Source organism: Choloepus didactylus, chromosome 2 (genome assembly GCF_015220235.1).
Source record: "Choloepus didactylus isolate mChoDid1 chromosome 2, mChoDid1.pri, whole genome shotgun sequence".
Lineage (NCBI taxonomy): Eukaryota > Metazoa > Chordata > Mammalia > Pilosa > Megalonychidae > Choloepus > Choloepus didactylus.
This window is the reverse complement of record NC_051308.1, coordinates 142,129,316-142,153,760: the sequence shown is the minus strand read 5'-3', so window position 1 is coordinate 142,153,760 and position 24,445 is coordinate 142,129,316. Positions and strand designations below refer to the sequence as shown.

The 24,445-nt window shown below is 36.6% G+C and overlaps 1 protein-coding gene across 1 annotated transcript in view; it reads left to right on the top strand.

Annotated features, from left to right (window-relative positions):
* The window catches only part of PALMD (palmdelphin), a 47,715-nt gene extending 30,011 nt beyond the window's left edge, over nucleotides 1-17,704 (top strand). The window contains exons 4-8 of the mRNA XM_037826563.1: nucleotides 10,059-10,173; nucleotides 10,313-10,346; nucleotides 10,464-10,577; nucleotides 11,966-13,060; nucleotides 17,287-17,704. Coding sequence (XP_037682491.1) covers nucleotides 10,059-10,173; nucleotides 10,313-10,346; nucleotides 10,464-10,577; nucleotides 11,966-13,060; nucleotides 17,287-17,330 — 1,402 coding nt within the window. The 3' untranslated portion in view covers nucleotides 17,331-17,704. The remainder of the gene's footprint in view (nucleotides 1-10,058; nucleotides 10,174-10,312; nucleotides 10,347-10,463; nucleotides 10,578-11,965; nucleotides 13,061-17,286) is intronic.
* The last annotated feature ends 6,741 nt before the right edge of the window (nucleotides 17,705-24,445 follow it).

Sequence of the window (24,445 nt, the reverse complement as noted above, 5' to 3'; positions counted from 1 at the left end):
ACATAACAACACTAAGGCACAGAAAGTCAATTAATCTACTAAAAGTTGAGCCCTGAGTCACACATAGGTCTTTCTGGCTCCAGAACCTTTCCACTATGCCTTATCTTGTTTCTTGATCCATTTCAGTGAGCATGTATTGAGGATCTTCTGCATATAAGTCTCCTGATCTTCTGGAGGAAATTCCAGAATCATAAACTCTCCCAAACAAAATTTTATTTGTGTTTATCTCTCTTTAGATCCTTTAGCTTTTCAATGTGCTTTTACATTAATTGTCTCATTCAAAATGATATTCCATACTTGGAAACAGAAAGTTAAGACCATTAACAGGGATGTCACAAATCTTTGGCTGTGTTGACATGAGTAAAGAAGGAACAGAGGCATAACTAAGCGATCCAGAAAGTAGGAAGGCAGCAAGCTTTAGTGACCCCTCACCTGGGTCTTGGTCACAAAGAGAGAATGTTCAAGGGCAGAGACTGACTGTATCAGAGAAAGGATCTATGCTGCCATCGAGCCTAAGCTTCCCCATTCCCCATCTCAGAAAACTTCTGCACCCATTCCTTGCAATTGTCTTCTGAAGGCAAAATTGACTTTGTCCATTTAGACCATTCGAGATTAAATGACCATGTTGGTTATTCTATGTTATATCACAGTTGGAATTTATATTTACTGGTCTTCAAATAATGGAGTCCTGTTCTTGGTATCAAGTATGAACAATTAACACTAGAAACAGAGCAAAGATGAAGTGGATAGAAAACAGAAAATATAGTGAATGCTCTATAACACTGTTAGGGATAAATGTTAAGGGTTACAAGGCAAAATGCCAGTGATTTCTGAGTGGAGAGAGTCAATGGCTGTATACATCATTAAATATAATTTGTCATTTCATTACACGGTTACAAGTACTTAATTCACTAGAAATTTTTTTCTCTATGACTTATTTTTAAAAGCACAAAGTTCTCAAAATCATGAATAATCACATCTTCAGTTAACTTGCCATGTCTTAGCTAGAACAGTATTTCAAATTTGCTTGGTAGACTCATGCAATCTGGGTGCAGGTCAGATTGAGTTATTGTTACAATTATTTAACTCTTATTAAATGTTTGGCATGTACTATAAGGTTCACTAAAGGCCCTAATTAAAAAATCACTACACACTCAGCTTCTGTCCTGCCAGAGCATTTGAAAATCCCCAAACTAACCAATTGCCCATACCCACACCAACCTGCTAGGTACACATTCATTTGAAAGCATTTGAAAATTACATTTGTAACCTGCACATGACAGTGGGTGATTCTCTGAATACTAGTTTGGTTTCTTTCATGACAAATTAAACCTTTAATTTATGAAATACTATTCTGTTTAAGAGATTTTGCTTTTCTAATAAACTCTTCTATTTTAACATTATCTGCCTATATAGCAGTTTCAAAGCATGATAGTATTGTCTGACCATAATATAATTATTAATATTTACAGTTATCTCAGGAGATGAGAGTCACCCATGCAAAAGCTGTTCTCAAGTAACTATAAATTATTCAGCTTTTCTAAACATCTGCTCTGTTCTCAATGTTGGAGCAGATGTCACGGCTAGGCTGACTCTTTGCTTCTAGCTATCTTGAAACTGCTGCATTATATTGCTTGTCCTATTCTTAAATGCTCAGGATTAGAGGCAACAGATCTGGCTCAGGGGAAACTTAGTATTTGCTGTACTCCAAATGCCCTTTAATTCTCTGGCATGCTTACCCGTAGCATGTGATTGTTATACACATGCCCTTTGGCAAGGCTGATTCTAAGGCAGTTCTTGCTCTTACCTACGTGTCTGTGCATAAAAGTATTCTTCATGTTTTTTGATTTTTTTTTTTTTAGAGAATAAAATGTGCCCGACATGTAATAGTTGCTTAATAAAGCTTTGTTAAATGTTTAATGAAATTTATCGAGCCCCAACTTTAAAAAATAAAGCAAATAAGCAAAATGACTCACCTTCTTCTAGATTACATGCTCTCAATTTTATAGAGAAAATATGGTTTGGCATTACCATTGGCCAAATTATATATAAATATAAATTATCTTTAACCTTTGACCCATTTGTAATAACTTATCTGCTTATTACATATGACTAACACACTGCAGTCGAGATTATCTGGCTAAAATCAACTCTTTGTACTCTGTAGTATCCATTGAGTTTCCAGAGCTATTCACTTAGATGAGCTATGGTTAAAAAAAAAAACTGAGAACACCTTTCCTTTTTCATTTCAAACCTTAGCTATTAAATATTAGCCAGCTAATATCAACCTAAACCATGTCAGATTTAAAATATAATTTAGAAATATGTAAATTCATTAACCCCTAGAAGCAAAGACTTGTTTTTCTGTTGTGCTATTTAACTACCTTAAATACAAGTGACCAATGAGTAATTCTGCAAATCAATGAAAAACAATTTTGGATAATCTCATAAAATCTGCCACACTAAGATTCATACCCCATAAGGTTATATAATGGCTAGCAAATTGGTTTTAGAAAGTATAATTTCTTTCACACACATGAAAACCTAACTGGTAGATGTTCAAGAGGAGAGCAAAAGCAATTTTGTGTGAGATTCTCCAGGGACCCAGTTTCCTTCTAGCTTTCCTACCCCCTTTAGGTGATGCCCTTGGCTGTATGGTCAAAGTTAGCTCACTACCACCACGTCTGCATTCCAGCATAGGAAGGGAAAGATAAGTAGAGGGCACACAGCTCTATTTTAAGGGAATGACCTAAAGTTGCAGAGGTCACTTCTGCTAGAATCCTATTGGCCAGAATTTAGTCACATGGCACCATCCAAATGGAAAGCAGACTCAGAAACATAGCCTATAGCAGGGCAGTCAGAGAAACTCTTAAAACTCGGGGAGTTCTATTCCTAAAAAGAACAGGAGGAATGGATGTGAGAGGGAAATTAGCATGTTGTCACACCGGGCTAGCATGTACTTTCTGCCAACATCTGTTAAATAAACACCAGCCCCATAAAAATTATAGTAATTCTTCTGAGAATGCTGGAGCACTGTTGCAGTTTTCTGTCTAGAAGAGTATTTTCAAGAAGAGTTGTGTCCCTGAAGCTATGCTTGTTCTAGAATCATTGATATTAAAATTGAAGATCAAATTCCCAAATAAGCCAGGTAGATTTTCTATTCCACTGTTGTTACCACAGATGGACCTGTTCTCCCTAGCAGACTGAGTTAGAGACTAATATTCATTGATGAAACTGCTCTAGGTCAAGCCCTGTGTCAGGTGCTTATAAATATCACTCCATTTAAATCCTTAAGACAATCCTTTGCAAATACTATTATTATCCCCAAATGAGAAACTGAGGCTTCAAGCAGTTAAATAATTAAGCCAAGAACGTTAGCTCTGATACAGGCTTAATTTCTGGTTTCATAAGTAGAGCTGGGGAGGGAGGGGGGTCTTTTCCTCTCCTAAACGAATGGACCCTCATACAAAAACTGACAAAATATAGGTAAAACATCAGTCACCTCCTGTTCTCCGAAGATTCGGTGGCAAAGAAAAGGGAGAATCTCCAACTCAAGGATTTCATTTGCTCACCACTCCAGGCAGAATTCAACACACGTTGACGGCAAAGATTTCTGAGAGGCTGCAAGTCTCAAAAGAAATCAGATCCTTCTTCGTCTAGCTCGGTGGTGACTTAGTACTTCCATCAGCAGGTCTCAGAGGTGATCAGTAGTGGCACAGCCTGGGTCTAAGTCCTGCTGACTCTGGCTATCCAGAAAAATAGTCACTGGGTGCTGTCTTCGTGTATAGTCCTGGCTTTTATTAAGATAGCTTGGGCTAGTGAGATGCAAGTAATTCAGCTATCTTTTCAAAGTATATAGCTAAAAGCCAGTCATAAACTTAATTGCAAACATACCATTGATGATTATATTCAAAATGCAATGCAGTCCAGTTGCATTAGCCAGATTTGTATCTAAGACCTAAAGCTTTAACTACTTTGAGGGACAGTATAGTGTCCAGGCAAAGAAAGTCTTACTAGAATGCCTGGGAAACCCTAGACTGTTTGAAATACACTGTCCTAGGAACTTCTACCAAGAACTCAAGTCATACAGCCAAAATAATAGTAATAATAGTAATAATAATAATAATAATAATAATAATAATGAAAAAGAAGGAGAAGGAGAAAAAGCCTGGACTTGAATCCTGGTCAGACTAACTGGTCCAATGAACAGAAAAATTCCAAGGATAATAATACAACCCTAAAAAATTATTACCTTTATGTGTTATGAGTCAGTATTTCTGCATGTCTGTGGATCCCAGCAAGGATTGCAATCTTCACTATCTTTATTATCAGAGAAAAAAAAAAAGAAATCCTTTAATACTGCTGAGCAAAATGAATGTTGTTTCTAAGTTCACAAGAGTCCATTTTTAAAAGTTCTGTTCCCTGTGGCTAATTGGAAAGAAATTAATTGCTCAGGCTCTGCAGGCAGAGACCTGATTTCAAATTCTGTCCTGCCACAGGCTACCCGTGCAACTCTGGGTCACTTGCCGTTCTAGGTGTGCAGCTTGCTCATCCGTCAAAGGGAATGAATAACAGTCCTCACGATGGTTGTTATGAGGACTAATTGGGCCAGTGCCTGCTACAGGGTAAATGCTCAATACATGTAAAATGTTGTTATTATAATTGCAAACAATCAAGTGCGATAAGGTAGGACGTAAACTATTGAATTTGTTTTTTTTTCTCTTTCTAAATTCCAGTCAGTTTGGCCCCAAATGGCAAATTCCATCAGGTTGTTACTCCTTGTTAACTCCACCAAAAACTGAAAGAGATAAATGAACCCCAACCAGAAGAAAAATTGCCTTCTGAAATAACCTCTTTTTGGCACATCCAGCATTTATGCGCTGTCCTTTCTCTAAGACAAAAAAATTGCATGTTGGAATTGGATTGGGGATATTATCTCCTGATGATTAAGGGAGGTTATTACTGGAAGCAGGGCATTCAGTGAAAGCTACCTGCTTTCACCTAGGGAGCTCTTGAAAATAACCCTCTTTTTTTTCCCCAGCAAATAGTCAAGGAGAAGAAAGTTTCCAATAATGGATAGCATTACAAATCCTTTTCCATGTACCCTGCTTATCTAAATTGACACATGATGCCTAGCCACCATCTCGCAGAAATTGTGAGATGTACTAACTCATCCATCAGGCCCCACCTAACAGCCCAGGAGGCACCTAAGAGGATATTTCTCTTTCTCTGTCGCTGTTGCTCTCCAAACTGAATCAGCATTTCTGGGAGCTCAATTCCCATTCTGAAAGGCAATACCTTCTAAAAATGGAGATGGCAGCACTTATGGCAATTCTAACCCATCAGCTGAGAGATAAGCATGTGAAGGCTAGAATGTTCTCCCCCAGTGACCTCCCAAAAGTTTTTGGTGTAAAAAAATTAACTATACATATGCATATAAAAAAATACCTGTATACATGTATATGTATGTGTATATATGCATCCATACTTGTGTGTATATATCCACACAGTTATATGTACATATATGTGTGCATATATGTATATATATAAATGAAGTATCGCGGAAATATATATATTTATATATATAAATGTTTATATATATATATATATATTTCCGCGATACTCCATTTATAGTTGGTAAATTTTTACTTCCATACATAACTACCTTTGGAAATGGATTAGATAAAAGTCCCTAATTTAAGCCTTGGATTTATTTTTTTGAGCTTCAATCAGGGTTGAGTAGCTTCTTAACTATTAATGGTCACTGAACCAGGAAAAAAAAATACATGATTAGATAGATATATGATACATAGAAAGAGAGAGAGGAAGGGAGGGAGGGAGAGAGAGAATGAGTCTTGGAAAATGTTAACTCAAATGATAATTTTAAATAAAAATAAGGATGATCAAATTTCATTCAAAAAGTAGTAAGTTTGAATTCTCTATTATGGCTAAATAGAAGATATATATTAGAAAGGTAGGAAACAATGAGGAAAAAGTTAAAACATCAGAGAGACAGATACAAACAAATCCCTTATAAAGCATTTATCAAGCACCTCTTCTATACCAGGCATTGTTTTAGGTGCCTAGAGTTTCTCTATCTCATAATAATGAGTAGTAACTGACATTTAGGAGCAGGTATTTCTTCATTGCAAGGGACTGCTCTGTGCATTATAGAATGTTCAGCAGCATCCCTGGCCTCCCAAGTGGTGTCAACTAAAAATGTATCCAGACATTGTCAAATGTCATCCAGGAAGCAAAGAAGCAAAACCACCTCTGGTTGAGAGCCACTGTGCTAGACATACAAAGGTAGTCCCTGCCCACCAGTTGCAATTTTTATTTATGCTTCCTTAAGAATAGACAGTCCTCAAAATCTTGGTATATTGTCTAGTGTGGAGATAATCAGACCTCTTCTCTTTACATTGCTGAGTTGCCTTGGTGCCTTCTTCTCTGAATTCTAACCAAACTGGAGATTGGGGGAGAGGAGGGCAGTAAATGGGGGAGAATCCAGTTCCTTACTTTCAGTTACTATTTTCTAGGTCTCTCACTATTTCCACTGGCATTCTGATCTTTCAGAAAGCTCTTTTAGAGTAAAAAGTCTTTAACACTTAGCTCTTAATGATATTTATATTGTCAATAAATAATATAGAGAAGCGTCAAATCAACATATAAAAATAAGAAATTGAGCTTTGCATTGAAGCAGAAATTTTAAGAAAAGCTGTAAATCAGGAAGCATCTCCCGTCAGAGGTTTATGATTCTTGGTAATTAGCACCAAGATATTTCCTTATTATTCTGTTTAACCAAGAGTTGGCTGGAACTAAGTAATATAGAACAGGAGGGGGTTGTTTGTTTATGTGTGGTTTTCACAAACATGTCATGATCTGTCATTTGACTGTAGACTCATATTAATGCAACTTTCATGCAAGTGAAAGCCTTCAAAAACATTCATTAGCAGACACTTTGCCAAGGTTAGCAGGCTTTCAACTTCATATTCTTCATTATTCTAAAGACATTCATGAGAATCATTATGTTATTACATTCATCCCTGGCTCTCTTTACAGAGGGAAACAACTGCAAATAATAGTGCATTTCATAATTCTCTGAAATGTTGTTGTCCAGGAGCTCTAGCAGTGTACCCTAGGAATAAAAAGGAGGAAATTAGCGTTTACTGAGTGTTCACTCTATCTTTTTATTCCTTACTAAAATCCTACCAAGTAGTTAGCATTGACCAGATGTCTAAATGTTGAATTGCCCTAGGGTTTAGTTCTTGGAATTTTTAATCTACCTCTTACACAATCTAGGAAATCTCATCCATTCCCATGACTACAAATACCAATTTCCAAATTTATGCCTACAAACCCAGACTTTTGAAAGTTCCAGAATTTTATATCCAACTACCTTTTCTATCTCGACTGTCTCAAGTTTCACACATCCCACAAATCTCCTTCCTACTCTATCCCAAATTTCTGTTCAACCAATTGCAATCCCATTTTTCCAATTATTCAGACCACAAACTTTGGGATCATTCTTGACAACTCTTTCTCTCATACCCCACATGTAACCTATCAACAAATTTTGGAAGCTCTTCCTTTTAAAAATATATCCAAAATCTAGCCACTTCTCACCCTTCTACCAGCAACAAACCTGGATTAAGCCTTCTTTGTCTTTTATTTAGATTATTGCAATTGATCTCTGTGTTTGTCCCCCCCAGTCTATTCCCAACACAGTGGTCAACATAATTCTTTAAATCTCAAGTCATAGCATGTTAACTTCTCTGCTCAAAACTCCCAAGGGCTTCCCAAAGTCCTCTCCATGCTACCTGGCCTTGCATGATCTGGACACCTGCCATCTCTCCTACTTCATTTCTCACCACTCACCTCCTTACTCCCTCTGCTCCAGTACACCTGCCTCTTTGGTTTTCCCAAGCAGGCTCTTACAACCTTTCGAGTTACTTTTTCTTCTGTCCAAATCACACTCCCCCAAAACCATATGTATCACTCCCTCACTTCCTACATGTCTCTGCTCAAATGACACCATCAGAGAATCCCTCTCTGACTATGTGATATAAATTAGTGCCCCCTCTCAGCACTCTGTCCCCTTATCTTGCTTTTTTCATAGAAAAATATTTTCTTCATAAAGATATTTTATATATAAATTTATATTATGTAATTCATAATTTTTATATATAATTTGTAAGTATTTATTAATGCAGGACCTAAGAAACTATGGGCCAGCCCCCCGGCCTGTTTTTATACAACCCATGAGCTGGGAATGGTTTTTACAGTTTTAAACCATTGTTTAAAAAAAAAAGTAAAGAAAAGAAAATGAGGAATATAAAAGGAAGACCATTTGTGGCCCAGAAAGCCTAAAATATTCATTATCAGGCCTTTTACAGAAAAACTTTGACAACTTTTATTGTAATCATATATTGTATTATATTGTATTAGTGTCCTTCCTCTAGAATGTAAATTCCTTGAGGACAGGAACTTTGTTTTGTTCACTCTGATTGCCCCAACACATAAAACAGTGCCTGCTAAAAGTAAATGCTAAATAAATATTTTTAAATGAATGAAGACAAAGAGACATAACAAGTTCTAATGATTTGTCCAGAGTTGCATAGGATGTCGGCAGATGAATCAAATTTGAACCCAGGTCCACTGGAGTCCACAGCTGGATCCTGAAGATCAGGGGCTGCTTGCAGCAATGGTTTGAATCTCCTTTTCTACCAAAGAACTCCCTGCTATAGACTGCCCCTAACACGCATATCAAGTTAAGGACAATGTGGAGCAGGGAAGAAAGGAGAAAGACACACAGCATGTTGCAGAGAACCTTTCATAATTATACCATAATAACATTTACATCTGGTATCAGCCATATTCAGTGTATTTTCATTTACATCATCTCTTCTTAGCTTCACCAAATTTCTGTGTAAGAAGATAAGCAAGTATTATTATTCTCATTGTAGATGTTAAAAACTGAGTTTCAGAGAGGTTAAGAGAATTGGCCCTCAGATATAGTAAGTAGCAAAAACAGAAAAGAATCCAAATGTATTACTTTTAGTAAGAGACTTTCCACTCTACTAACTGAACCAACATATATCTCCACAACATCGATGATGGACAAATGTGTCACTATGGACATGGTGGAATTTTAATAGAATGGTAGTGATGCCTCAGAAACTTCTAAGAAACCAGGGACACGTCATTTTACTTGGAGATCTATGATATGCAAGAAAACTTCCTCAGCTATAAATGCCCACCTACAGATGGAAGATTGAAACTGAAGCAATGAGTAGGAGAATGGTCAAGTAGATCTCAATAAAAGCTTACAGCCCTTATATCGATAAAAGGACTGATGCTGCCCCCTGAAGTTAACTTAAATCTGACATGCAGCAGCTGTTCACTGGTGAAGACACCAGCTCAGAATGTTCATGACGGTCCCTGTAAGTTCCCTTGTACTTTGTCAGGCCAGGTGTGTCGATTTCTTTTCCAGAAAATGCAGTCTCTATAAACAGCAGCAGTTGAAGTCATTGTGCTGGATTTTGTCCATCTCTTCACCTGCTCACTATAATATGGCTCAACTCATAGGAAACTGTAGAAACATTATTTTCAATGTTAGGATATGCAGAATTCTTAAAGAGTTAAATGCTATAATTATAAATCAAGTTTAATAATTATAATGTTTTCTCCAAATAATTGATATGCTGACTTAGATAAGAAATATTGGTAAACTACATAAAAAGATTCCAAGTTTAAGCTTAAGTTCTTTAGTGAACCGTTTCATTTGTAAGTAACGTTAGAAGAAAATGCGGCAAGGGTCAAATGCTTAGGTAAAGACTTCCCTTGGTCAAAAAAAAAAAAAAAAAAACAAAAACGAAAATGTTAAAGTCAAAGTCTATGTATTAAGTGTGATGCTTAGTGCTATAGTATACATTTTTACAAGGTATCTGGCTACTTAAATGCAATATTTCAGGCAAAGTTTATATGTGGGGAAGATATATTTGAGAACTTTACATTTCTACAGAGTTAGGCGAAAAAAAAGTATACCTTTATGTTCCCAGGCTTGAGAAAGAGATCCAAGATCTTGAAAAGGCTGAACTGCAAATCTCAACCAATGAAGAGACAATTTTAAAGAAACTAAAATCAATTGAGAGGACAACAGAAGACATAATAAGGGTGAGTACTGACTGATTTTAAAACAATGATTCTCTCTCAAAGTGAGTCCACAAACTATATAATTCTTTAAAGTATATTCAAGTTTAGGATTTATTTTTTAAAACTGTATTAATCATGGAGAATCCTTCTTTTCTTATAGTCTGTGAAAGTAGAAAAGGAAGAAACATCAGGAGGTATGTTTCTGAGTTTGTTTTTATTTCTATTTAAAATGTTTCAGCAAGCCCACTGAAAGTTTTCCCATTATTGTAAATATATTCTAAATTTATTTTGAATTAACATTAATTTTTCAGAGTCAATTGAAGACATCTATGCCAATATCCCAGATCTTCCAAAATCCTACATACCTTCCAGGTTAAGGAAGGAAAGAAATGAAGGAGTAGAAGATGATGAACAAAACAGAAAAGGTATATGAGAAATCTGTGCTCAATGCAGGTCCTCAATTTCAGATTTTGCTATATCAGATATTCACGACTTACTATGATATCCTATGCTTCCAGCTTAAACAATGATCCCATTTTACAGAGTTCCATGAGGTATGAGGGTCACTTGCAAAGGTAGGGATAATGGGGTAACAGTGTGTATCCATGTATTTTATTTCCTCACAAAGCAGGTAAGGAGAAGGAAGGTAAATCCCTTAACAAGACAAGGCGCTCTTAAAATCTCCCCTGCTCAAAAACATCTCTCCCAACAATTCCATCTAGTAGATACTCTTTTGTTCTACCAACATCCTTTTTGAAAATGAAAATATTCCCCCTTGGGAAGGTTGGGGATTATTTATACCCATTTGGGAAGGATTTCCAAAAAACCAATACTTCAATGCCTCTGGAAAAATGAAGGTTCATATTAGGGCGGAGAGGGAAACTTTGAATTGTAGAGTGGAAAGAGAAGTTACTCTCTATCTGCAGGCAGTGGTCATTCGTTCAACAAATATTTTAATGAGCATCTGTTATTTGCCGGCTACAGTTCTAGAACTAAGAACGCAGTAGTGAATAAAATAGCAAAAACCCCTGCCCTCATGAAGTCAACATTCTAGAGGAGGAGACAGACAAAAAGATAAATAAATGAAATATATCATGTTAGAGAGAAAAATGCCAAAGAGAAGAGAAAAGCAGAGAAGGGGGAAAGGGAAAGCATGAAGAGAGGTATTGCAATTTTAGTTGCGTGGCCAGGAAAAGCTATCCCACACTTAGGAAGCTAATGCTTATCCTTTGGGCTATAGAGAAAGTATGAAATGCAAGATGGGTTCAAAATGGGAGGTAGAAGGACACAAAAAAAACAAGCACTATCCACATTGTACTTTTGCCCCGAATCCTATTAGCTTTACTATGCCAGTTAAAAATTCCAGTCATAGAGATCATTCCCGGGCCATGAAGCAAATCTCAGCTTCCCCAAAAATCAACCAGTTCTCCCCAGTCCAGTTGTTTCAGTACTGCTCCATTTTTAGCAGGCCCTCTACTGGAGGATGGGAGTGAAAATTGAAGGAAACAAAAGGCAAAAGGAAAAGCATTTGATTCTACCTTTCTCCCTTCCTCTTCAGTACCAGTTCTACATTTACACATTGTGAAAGCTTTAGAACACTTCTCTATAGTTTGAGCAGACTACTAGCCTGTGGATCAAGACTGCAACTCAATAAAACATACTTTGCTAGATGTTTTACCCACTGCAATGCAAAGTACAGCACATTCCTCCTAACTGAATATGAACAGCAAAGGGTATGCTTAGTACAAAAGTAAGCATTTGTTTAAAAGACTAAACATGAAGTAAATCAAAGACCAAATTTGTCTCTCAACAGCTTTGTATACCATGGAAATTAAAGTTGAAAAGGATTTGAAGACTGGAGAAAGTACAGTCCTATCTTCAATACCTCTCCCCTCAGATGACTTTAAAGGTACAGGAATAAAAGTTTATGATGACGGGCAAAAGTCAGTATATGCAGTAAGCTCTAATCCCAGTGCCACATTCAATGGCACTGATGACCTGGCCCCAGTTGAGGTAGAAGAACTTTTAAGACAAGCATCAGAGAGAAACTCTAAATCTCCAACAGAGTACCATGAGCCTGTTTACGCCAACCCATTTTGTGGGCCTACAACTCCACAGAGAGAGAAGGTAACCTCTGGACCAAACTTTCAAGAAAGGATGAAGATTAAAGCTAACGGATTAGGCAATAATGTAAATGAATCCATACACAATATGGACAATGGACTTTCAAAGGAAAGAGGCAATAGCTTCAATCATGTCAGTCCCATTCAGCCAATACCTCAACCCCGATCAATGATTCAACAAGCAGCGGAGACACCTCATGCTCCACAAAAAAGGCTGATGACTCCTTGGAAAGAACAAAATGAAATGAAGGACAAATATGCACCCTCTCCAAAGGCAAGACTGAGCCCCAGCAAAGCACAAGTTGGGAAATTGGAACCCCAGGGCTCTTCACTGACTTGCCAGGAGGATGAGGAAGATGTTAGATACAATATTGTTCATTCCCTGCCTTCTGACATGGATGATTCAGAACCTGTGACAATGATTTTCATGGGGTATCAGCAGGCAGACGATAATGAAGAAGAGAAGAAGCTTCTGACGGGATATGATGGGATCATCCATGCCGAGCTGGTTGTGATTGATGATGAGGGAGAGGAGAGTGAAGAAGCTGAGAAGCCATCCTACCACCCTGTGGGCCCCTATAGTCAGGTTTATCAGCCTGCCAAACCAACACCACTTCCTAGAAAGAGACCAGATGTTAGTCCCCAGGAAAACACAAACCATAAATCTCCCCACAAAAATTCCATATCCCTGAAGGAGCAAGAAGAACGCTTAGGCAGCCCTGTCCGCCATTCTCAGCTTGATGTTCAGATAGCAGGAGATGGGACTGAAGATCCATCCTTAACAGGTAATAAAAATGACAAGGCATGCCGCTGCTGTTTAGTCATGTGACGATCTTCTCTTTGTGTTAACAAACCCTCTTGCTTCCAGCTTCTTTGACCACTTCATAGACTAATCCACACTGACATTTCTTAATAATGCCGATCTGAATTATTATCACCCTGAGTGATTGTCACTTCAAAAGATGAAGAAAATGAAAATCAACTGCTACCTAATCGGCTGTTACATTGATTTACCTTAGAATTTGGAATTCTTCTGTCATATGGAACTGCATGTGAATGTATTTACATCACTAAAATATTGGCTCATCAATCTATATCTTTTTCCCACTAGAATCTGATGGTAACTACTTGTTTCTGCCTCATTATTATTTAAACCTCCTACGTAAGTTAACAAATAACAAATTGCCTTAATTTTACAAGAAAAAAACAAGCAAAAATTTTATTTTTGGAGTGATATTTTATCTACTTTGCTATGCCTTGTTTCTCTATACTTCTATAGTTTTATTGAGTTTATTTCTTTAATTTTTCTAACTTTAAAATAGAATATTAGTTTTCCTTGTAACATCTGTAATGTTTAATGTTGCATGATCTTCTTCAGCTTAGCAATTTTTTTCTATTTTGATATATTTGCATTTCTCATTCTCCATAGCGTTTTATAGCTAAAACACTGACTGAAAAATAACTAACGCTTTTTTCTACAAAAGTGATAGCTCATCAAGTTTAAATTTCTTGTTATCACTGGAATATTTTATTCTACTTATCATTTATAAGAATAAGTAAGCACCAGACAAATCAATTATAATAGATAACACTTATCTTGGCTAAAGACATAAATCAATTTACCCAGACATACATGTAATGGATGTTTGAAAGGGATAGTAATTTTAAATGTCTCCAATGGAAAAATTCTCTTTAAAAAGCAATAATAATTAGGACCCAGCCAATCCAGCAAACAGAACTTAATTATTCCACAGAAGTGTGGCTGTAACTGCCCAATTCAGGAAGGTCTCCTTCTTTGCTACCTACAAACCCAACTCTTGAGCTTCAAATAATACAATAAAATGACCATTTTCCATTATTTTAACTAGTTAAAGTAGACATACCCAAATACAAATTGAATTATCTGAAGAATTCCTAACCTCTTGGGAAGTGTGTGTTTATATTATCTTCTTAAATCAGAGTAGAATGGCATGTTCCCACAGTGGTAACCTGTAGAAACTAAAAATTGCTTTCTATTTGGAGAATGAGCTTTGTTTGCTGGTCAAACTTTGCACCTTAAATTCATTTTTAAAACATGAAAACAGAAGACTTGGAAAGGAGAAATGCACTACTTATGGACAAGAGCAGTTTCTTTACCCACTAAAAAACCTGCCTTCTTTTAACTTGGAAGATAGCCAGCTCCTTCTGAGCTCCCTTAACCTTGTCAACACATTTACCCCCTGGAAAAAGACAGGAAGTGACTAATGTTTGTAGACAACACTAATTGTGCCACTGAACTAAAATAATGAAAACAGGAAGACCTATTCCAGACAAAGTAACAATACAAAATTCCATGTTATCAATCAAAGCATCTTACAAACAGAATGCTCCAAATTCCCTGCCTTCCATCATGAGATTATTTTACAATCCTGTTTTCCAATTCAGCACATAGATTACAGTAAAGAGAATTTTTTTTAAAACCGGATTTTAAAAATCAGTAAATTATATTTACATATACCCTCAGGGGCCATCCATACAAATAAAGCATATAGCCACCTATGCACTGTTTTCACAGGTAGGCTGAGCTCCCTGTCCAAAAAAACTGCTTATTGATACTTGAAAATCCACCATTTCAGTCAATTCTTTGTCTATGGTATAGGACCACTATTAAATGTAATATTCCTGTTAGGCATAATAGTTAATAAATATTAGTCTCTTTTCCCTTAGTATAAATACGATTGTAAAAGCCTTACCTAAAAGCTATTTTTAATTTGGAAAACACCATGAAGGAGGAAGAAAAGTGGAAAAGGTGAAGCTTGGAGATCCTAAAGTCAAGATTTTTTAGTCAAAACTTTGCATAGGTTAAGACATCACAGAAAAAAAAGTAGGTGAAGTTTTTTAGCAGAGCTGGATGGCTGGTTTTTTAGCTGCTACTGTAAACATAACAAAGTCAGGTTTTAGGGTATAGCCCAATGCCAGACACACTTGGCAAGCTTCTACTGGGAACCCACTAATACCTCCACCAACTAGTCAGCTGGGTTTCTTTAGTTTTCCTCACCAACCTAATCGTGTACTCCTTCCAGCTCTATTCTCCCCTCTTAGAGATGTTGGTGGCATTTCAGGATGAAGAGGTGGGAGACCTCACATCTGGGAGATTCACAAACTACCAGTGCTGAAATTGCCAACCTGTGGCAGCCATTAGGAGCCAAGGAATACTGAAAGCAAGAAGGCAAGCTGTCTTTCACCAAGTTCAACCAACTAAAATTATGGGTCTGAATTACTATGAGGACAGGAGGCAGGGATCAGAGAGGGACAGAATGAAGAAATGTAAAGGAGAGCTGGATGGCTGGTTTTTTAGCTGCTACAACTAGGGGCCTTCCAATTGCCAACATTTTCTCACCTCACGTATCTACCTGTGACCCATACCATCTACCTGTAATAGGCTTCAAGAAATGAAAGAAAGGAATAGCAGACTCTAAAAATCCAGAACTCTTCTTTTTCTCCCTTAAGAAATGGGACAGTGAGTTACAGGATTACCCCAGTCCCGAGGATGCCCACACACAGAACACCCTTTAAGAACTTCACTGATTGTCTATGGCACCCAGATGTGCTTGACTTACTGAATCTTGAGGTGAGAAGTAACTGCAGGGAATAGGACTTTGCCCTGCCTTAAAATAGAGCTTTCAAAACTCCCTAAAGATAGTCTTTGCCCCCACTCTCTATTTTTGGGATGGGAAAAGTAGGGGTCCATGAAATTGAAGAGTAGAAACTACAAAGTCTTTCCTCCTGCCCTCATTTCACTTCCTGCCACGGAACTATCCTCTCCTCCCGTTCGCCATCCAACATCGCCCAGCAATAGAAATCTTCTTCCTTGCTCATGAGCAAAGGAAATTCTCTCAGCTGGCCCTAAATTCAAGGGAACATTCTTGGCACTGCCTCTAGAAATGATCCATTACTCTTAAGGTCTCAAGGGAAATGCTTCTTAACTTCATTTACATGAAAATATTTCATATAACTAGAGTGACAACGAAAATGATCCTTGTCTTGTTACAGTCTTTGGATCCTGTTCAATAAACGAGTTATTTGTGAAAAAGAGCATCTTAGAGATAAGGTCATTTCCTTTGTTAATAGAAACCTAATACATGGCAGAGAAATGAGAGAATATAGCTTCCTTTCTTTTTTTTTCCCTTTCATTAAACAAAATTGTGCAGTCACTTAAATAGCTGCTTCTTGGGCCATATTACACAAGAATGTAATGATTAGTGCCTTGAAGGCATCTCTCAACTTTGGAATATGACTGAGGCAGTTACACCCTGGAGTCCTAAATATTCGGTGCATAATACCAGAACATCGGAACAGTGTTATGAATTCTAAATCTACATCTTAAAAAATGCTTTCTACATTCACTATATCATTAGCAGTATCAGATGCTCAAAAAAGATATATTTAGCATATGAAAGAATATATCTTGACAAATACATTTTATAATAACTTCAACTCTTAATTATTGGTTCACATTGTTTCATTCATAAAGAAGTTTTGTTTTTTTTTTTTTTTTTGGTTATTCTACATTCAGGAGAGAGCCCCTGGGGATTACTAAATTTGATGAGTTAAAACATAACCTAACCATCACATAGAATTTAAGTGCCAAATTCTTTTTAATTTTTCAGTAGTGCATAGCTCAGAAATAGACACAAAACAGTCATTGACTTACAGGAATGTATCTGTGGTTAATAGTGAAATTGCTACACTAATCCTACATTTACTCAACTAATGCTGTATTTGCTCTACTAATTTTTCTAATCTTTATAGAAATAGGTTCCTTCTAGTTCTGAACCTGCTTCTGCCCTAAGATAACCATAGCTTATAATTTCTACTATCTTTTTGTGCTACTAAAACAATGCTCACACTGTTGGATAAAACCATCTGAGGTATGTTCCAAACTTTCCTGCATTCTATGAAATGGTCATTTAGAATGAAAATTAAAGCTTCTTGTATAACTCTCTGTATATTTTTCCCCTTTAATTTGCAGCTTTAAGGATGAGAATGGCAAAGCTCGGGAAAAAAGTGATTTGAGAAGTGTACATCTATATAAACATCCTTTGGTGAAGAAACTAAGAAAAGTTTGCAAATTTCTCTTCTGGATATTTTTGTGTTTTTTTTTTCCTGAAATCCAAAGTATTATGCTATATACCCATATTGTCATGTGAATAAGCAGTAGTCATTATTTGTGAAAAATTCTGAAAAGACTGGAGAGAAGAAATGCTTGACTTTTCCAGTGACTTTACATGATTCAGTGGAGGGAGGAGGAGACTAGCATATTTTTAATGTATTGATACCAAAGCATTTCTAATAGCTTGTTAAAATTAAGAATAAAGTTATTTAACATAGTCTGACTATATTATGTTAACTGGCATTGTAATTTTGCTAATACATAGATTCAGAGATCATAGGAAATCATTGCACTTCTTTGCAGAAATATTCATTTTCAACTCCAACAAGTAAACACGTCATCCCAAATCAATAAGGCTTTAAGACAACTGCATCTTCCTGCTGAGGACCAATTCAATTGGCTTGGTAGGCTTCAAACCCTGAAGGGTGCAGGCAGTAATTATCCTCATATTTTAGTGCTGGGTTTGGATTATCTCAATAGTTTATATAACTTTATAGATGACAACTAGTATGTTCATTTCTCTTGAATGATCATCCTTTCTTTTACTCAGTTCATTGAACCAAAGAACCCCATGGTCTGAACTGATTATGACCTAAGGGCTTCAGGCCAATTTCCCATATTCTCAAAGAGCACAAATATGTCTATCTAATGTTTGACCAGGTCACGTGAACAAGTTACAGTAGTCATCCTAATATTAATACAATTAAGAATGTGTACAGCATTTCATTCCTAGGTCAGTATTCCTATGTGCCAGTGTAATAAATAGCAACATCTCAACACCATCTTGAAAGAATTCTAGGAAGATGTTTGATAAATGCAATCCAACTCTGTACACATTTATTGAGGACCAACTCTATTCCCTGCACTGCACTAACCATTAGAGACACTAGCATGAATGAGTTAACATTCTTTGGTCTTGTGGAGCTTACCTTTAGCAATGGAAACAAATACATAAACAATTATACAGCAATATTAAAGGTATTCAATTGCTATGGGAACATAGTAAGATGTCCTGCCTTAAAAGATCTAGGAAAGATTCACAGGTAGTGATGTTTAGGTTCAATATTGGAGGAGGACTAGCAATTGGCCAGGAAGAGAAATGGACTAGAAGTCTTAGAAGTCTTTGCTAGGGCCAAGCATGGGCATAGTGCAGATATGAGAAAATCTCTCTCTCTTTCTCTCTCTTTTTTCCTCTTCAAATCTTCATTGTTTTCTACCTACCTGTGGAGTTTTTTTTAACTTAAATTCCAAGTATATGACATGTCTGTTCTCTGGTCCTCAGTTGATGATTCTTCTTGAAGCAATAGTAGCCTTTCCTCTCCTAGCCCAAATGGTAGAACCACAGTGAAAACTTACCACATTCAGAACAATCCATTTGCCCAAGATCTGGTGCTACTGATACTTCTAATAAGGATAAAAAGCAATTTCCTCCAAATATGGGAACTATTTGTTGAACTGTATCAAATTGACTGTATTCAAAACTTTTTAACTACAAAAGCACCACAATCGTAAGCATGCATAAGTGTCAGTTAAAAGAATGAGATGGAGTAATGTCCAAAAGACTATGCTCACATCAACATGTACTGTTTTATTAACTTATATTTATATTGCTTTGCTTTTCTCTTTGCTGTACAAATGTGGAATCTTGAGTGTAACTAATTCCATGGTCAAACAACATCCAGCACTTCCTCTCATCCCCCCTTATCTTCCCATTCCCATCCATTTCTTCTATATACAATGTTGCATTTATATGTTTTTCTCCACTACTAGACACTAAACTCCTTTAAAGACAAACACTCCCTTATTTATCTGTGTACTAACCCACGGGACTTTCACACTGTCTAGCACAAAATAGATGTTTCATAAATGTCAACTATAATAACAAATAGCACCAAATGTCTGCATCCCCCAAATATGCTTTCTTCGGCAGCAGCATGTTTATCTTCTGACCCTGTACCCTCATATGCCATCAAATAATAGACTCGGGATAGTTTGGAAAATAGAGTGGAATTGTGAATTGACATTTTCCAGTTACACAAAGCCAGTTATACAAAGTCAGCTGCCCAATTATCTTATCCAAAGAATACTGTAGTCCATTTGCTCTTGCCATGATCTGACTTTGCTTCCTGTTACAGAATTATGGCTTTCTTACTTCTCTTGGTCAAATGACACCACTAGCTACTGCTGTGCCAAAACCTGTTACCCTCATTGGCACTGGAAAGCCCAATTGCACAGCATCATTTCTCAATGTCAACCCTGGTCTACAGAAGACAGCCACCACTGAACTTCTCAAAGATGTGAATTCCTCCCTCACCAGTATGTTCCTCCATTGCTTTAGTTAAGGGAGCATCCTTTAAACTTTGGTTTTAAGGTCTCTGGTCACAGATAAAAAAAATCATTCTAACATTCCCACTTTCTTGAGAATTTTGACCCCTTCCTCAATACTCTTTCAAGGTAGTTCCAAAATCCCCCCTAATTTACTATAGGTCATCGTTGGTGCTAAGTTTCAGGAAGCATCATAGCATCACATTAAAACCAGCTCTAGGTGTTCTTACCAAGATGTTAAATCCTGGTTTGTATAGTACTTCCATGCCAAAAAATTCTCTTACTCTGCATTATATTGCCCTCTGTCCAACATCCTCAAGATCCATTCCTACACGTGCTCCCTTGGATCTTGACAGTACATATTACCCAGATACTGCAAGTCTTTTGAGGTATAGTCTGTTTCCTCCTGGGGCAGAAACTGAATTTCCCTGCTTGGTTTACGATTGGAGACCTAAACTTGATTACCAGTCTGGTGGCAATGAGAGGTGAAAGAAGCCCATCCTGTGGAAGAAACGTATTAACCTGTGATGCATCGGCCTTAGATGAGTTATTCAAGGGGTGGCTGTTCTCCAGGGGGAGAGGACTGCTTCTACTGGCCCAGAATGTTCTGGGAAATCTGGAGGTTCAAATTCCTGAGGTAGATTTACACAGATGTCTTTATCCCAGGCCAAGGGTTCCACTCCCTCGCTACCATGGCTCTGACTTTACCAAAAGTGGCCTGTCAGACCTGCACATTCCTCACTAGACTCTGCCACCCTTATGATTAAAGTATGGGGGTTATTTTCAGCAGTCTACCCTCTGACTGCAGGAGATGAGAGTTGCCATGGACACTGTCTGGCTTTCCAGTATGTTCTGAGTTGATGGTCAACTGACCTGAGACTAATTCTTTTTCTTCAAGACTTCTAAGGCAAATAAAAAACAGCTAACTTCATAGTCCTGACAATGCCATTATCCCAAATGCAGAGCTACTGCAGAAACTAACTCTTCCCTTTTCAACTCCTTTGAGATCTCTACCTCATCTCAGTGCACTAAAATTAAGAGTCTGAGTAATTGTGACACTAAGGACAGCCAAGGGCTTTTGCCATCCATTTGTCACACAGCCCTCCTTGCATCTGACCAGTGAGTAGAAGGTCCGATTCCAGAATCTGATTCTGAGTGTCTGATTTCTAGGGCAACTCTGAGTACCAACAAGGAGCAGAGTCCAAGGAAGGACTTGGTTACAAGTGGTTTATTTGAGAGGTGCTCCAAGGAGCAGGGAGAAAGGGACAGGACAGGAAAGGAAGAAAAGTCAATATAATGTGCATAATTAAGATTGATGCTCTAAGCAACAGGGGCTCAATTCCACCAGAATTTCTAAAGAGTGAACCGCATGCTACCCAAAATTCTCTATCTGAAAGACAATATGCTGCGTCATTGATCTAACAACTCCCATCCCTCATTGATTGAAGGTTGCCCCCGGGGATATCAACTCACCCACACTTCCAGGTTGCCCTGGCCTAAGGGTCACACAGGCTCCCGTAGCTAAAACCCAGGATGGAAAGAAGAAAGGAAGACAGGACATGCTTCTGATGGGATGGTGTCAGCATAAGGGAACTTAGAACTGTCCACTGAAGCTAAGGCTCTGCAGAAGTGGACCAAGGGGATGTGATGCAGGCACCAATAGTGGCTGCCACACCAGCTGTATAAACTTGTGCAAAAAACAACTTGCTTGAGCTTATTTCCCTTATCTATAAATGCCACATGCCTCACACAGTTGTTTGAAGATCCAATTTTGTCAATGAATGAAAAATTTGACTGAGATGTCACAAATCAAACTCGATGCCACTACACCATTCATTATTTCACATTTTGATGTTCTGTACCTTTAGTACTTAATGTTTAGGCCGATGGGCCATTTTGAGTTGATTTTTGTATATGACTTAAGAATTAAAGATCTTTTTTTTCCCCTAGATATTTTGTTTTTCTAGCTCTACTTGTTGAAAGACTGTATTTTTCACATTGAATTAACTTAACACCTTTGTTGATAATCAGTTGACCTTATAATTATGGGTCTCATTGGTTTCTCTATTCCTTTCCATTCATCTATATGTCTCTCATTAAGCTGATAACAGACTTTACTTACATTCTTTATTATAAGCCTTGGAATCAAATAAGGGTAAGTCCTCCAATCTTGTCTCTTTTTTTTTTTCTTTTAGACTTTATTTTTAAGAACATTTTTAAGTTTACATAAATGATGAGCAGATATCCTAAATACCAGTCCCTTATATGATTTGCAAGTATTTTCTCCTAGTCTATGGGTTATCTTTTTCACTTTCTCAGTGTAATTTGAACAAATGTTTTTAATTATGATGACGTTCAAGATATTTTTTCTTTTGTCACTTGTGCTTTTTATGTTATATCTAAGAAATCAATGCTTACCCAAGGACAAAAAGACTTACTCTTAGTTTTTCTTCTAAAATTTCTATAGTTTTAGCTCCTACACTAAGTCTATAAATTTCATGTATGCTGTGAGGTAGGGATCTTAATTCATTCTTTCGCAAGTGAATATCCAGCGTCCAGCACAATTTGTTGAAAAGACGATTTTTTCCCGTTTGAATTGTCTTGATAGCATTGTCAAGAATAAGTTGATCATAAATTTTAGGGTTGATTTCTGGACTCTAAATTCCATTCCAGGGATCTATATGTCTATTTTTATGCCAATATCACACTGTCTTCATTACTGTTGCTTTGGGGGTTTCATTATTGGGATGTTTTCCATCTTTGTCCTTCTTTTTCAAGATTGTTTTGGCTCTTCTGAATCCTCTGCATTTTCATAGGAATTTTAGGGCCACCTTGTCAATTTTTGTAAAGAAACCAGCTGGAATTTTGATAGTGATTATGTTGAATATGTAGATAATTTGGGAAGTGTTGCCATTTAGTGATAACTTTCTGATCCATGAACATAAGATGTTGCCCAATTATTTAGGTCTGTAATTTCTTTCAACAATGTTTAGCAGTTTTCAGTATACAGGTCTTGTGCTTCTTTTGTTAAGTTTATTCCTCTTTTATTCATTTTGATGCTATTGTGAATGGAATTTTTTTTTTAATTTTATTTTCAGATTCTTCATTGCTAGTGTTTAGAAATGCAACTGATTTTTGTATAATGCTTTCATATCTTGAAACCTTGCTGAACTTGTTTATTCTAGTAGTTTTTAGTGGATTCCTTAGGATTCTCTGTATAAAAGATCACGTTGTCTACAATGAAGCTAGTTTTACTTCTTCCTTTCCTATCTAAATGTCTTTTATTTCATTTTCTTGTCTTAATTTTCCTGGCTATATCTTCCAGTACAATGTTAAAATAAAGTGCAAGAACAGACATTCTTATATTGTTCCTAATATTAGAGGGAAAGTGTTCAGTGTTTCACCATTATGATGTTAACTGTAGGTTTTTATGTCAATGTTCTTTAACAGGTTGAGGAAATCCCCTTCCATTCTACATCTGATGAGTGCTTTAATCATGAATGTGTGCCTCTCATTAATTCTGTCAACTTTTCCTTCATGTGGTTTTGAAGTCTGTTATTAGACACATACATATTTCTGATTACCACATATTCCTGATGAATTGATACTTTATCATTAAAAAATACTTTTTATCTGGAAATGATTTTACCTCATATACATAGTCATTTCAGCATTCTCATGCTTAGTATTATACCCTTTTCCATCTATTTACTTTCAACCTGTCTAATTTGTATTTATCACATTTCTCAAGGACAGCATATTTTAGTTATATTTTTTATCCATTCTGACAATCTTTGCCTTTTAATTGGAGTATTTCATCTACTACTGTTTAATGTATTTATTGATATTGTTGAATTTTGTTGCACCATTTTACTATTTGCTCTCTATTTGTCCTCTCTGGTTTTTGCTCCTTTAGTTTTCCTTTCCTGTCCTTGCATATTTTTAGAATTCCATTTTAACTTTTATTAGTTTACCTATATTTCTTGCATTTTTTACTCTAGGATTACAATATACATCCTAAACTTTTCACAATTATTTAGAATTGACATTGTACCACTTTATAAAAAATGTAGACACCTTCCAAACATATAGTTCCATTATCTCTCCCCATCCTATCTGCTGCAATTATTATATATACTACAACTGCATACATTATAAACCCCACAAAACAATATGGGTTGGGTTTTTTCTTTCTTTTTTTTTCTTTTTTTGGCTTTTAACAGACATTTATTATTAGCAATTTAAGTCAAAAAAGGCAAAAAAAAATTCTATAGTTACACAGATATTAACCATTTACCATATTTTTGGTAAAAAATGTATCAGTATTTACCATTGTCAGGATATTCTTCATTCCCTTCTGAGGCTCTATAACCCTCCTACTGTCATTTCTCTTCAGCCTGAGAACTTCCTTTTGTATTTCTTGTAGTGCAGGTCTGTGAGCAACAAATTGTCTTAGTCTTTCTTCTGAAATGTTTAATTTATTTTGCCTACATTTTTTGTAGGGTATTTTTTCTGTATATAGAGTTCTTCATTGACTTTTTTTTTTCTCTTTCAGCATTTTAAAGATGTCATTCCATTCTCTTCTGCCCCCATAGATTTCTACAAGAGATCAGATGTTCATAAAATCATTGCTCTCTTATATGGAATGTTTTGATTTTCTCTCTCCTTTCAAGATCTACTTTGTAGTTTTGGC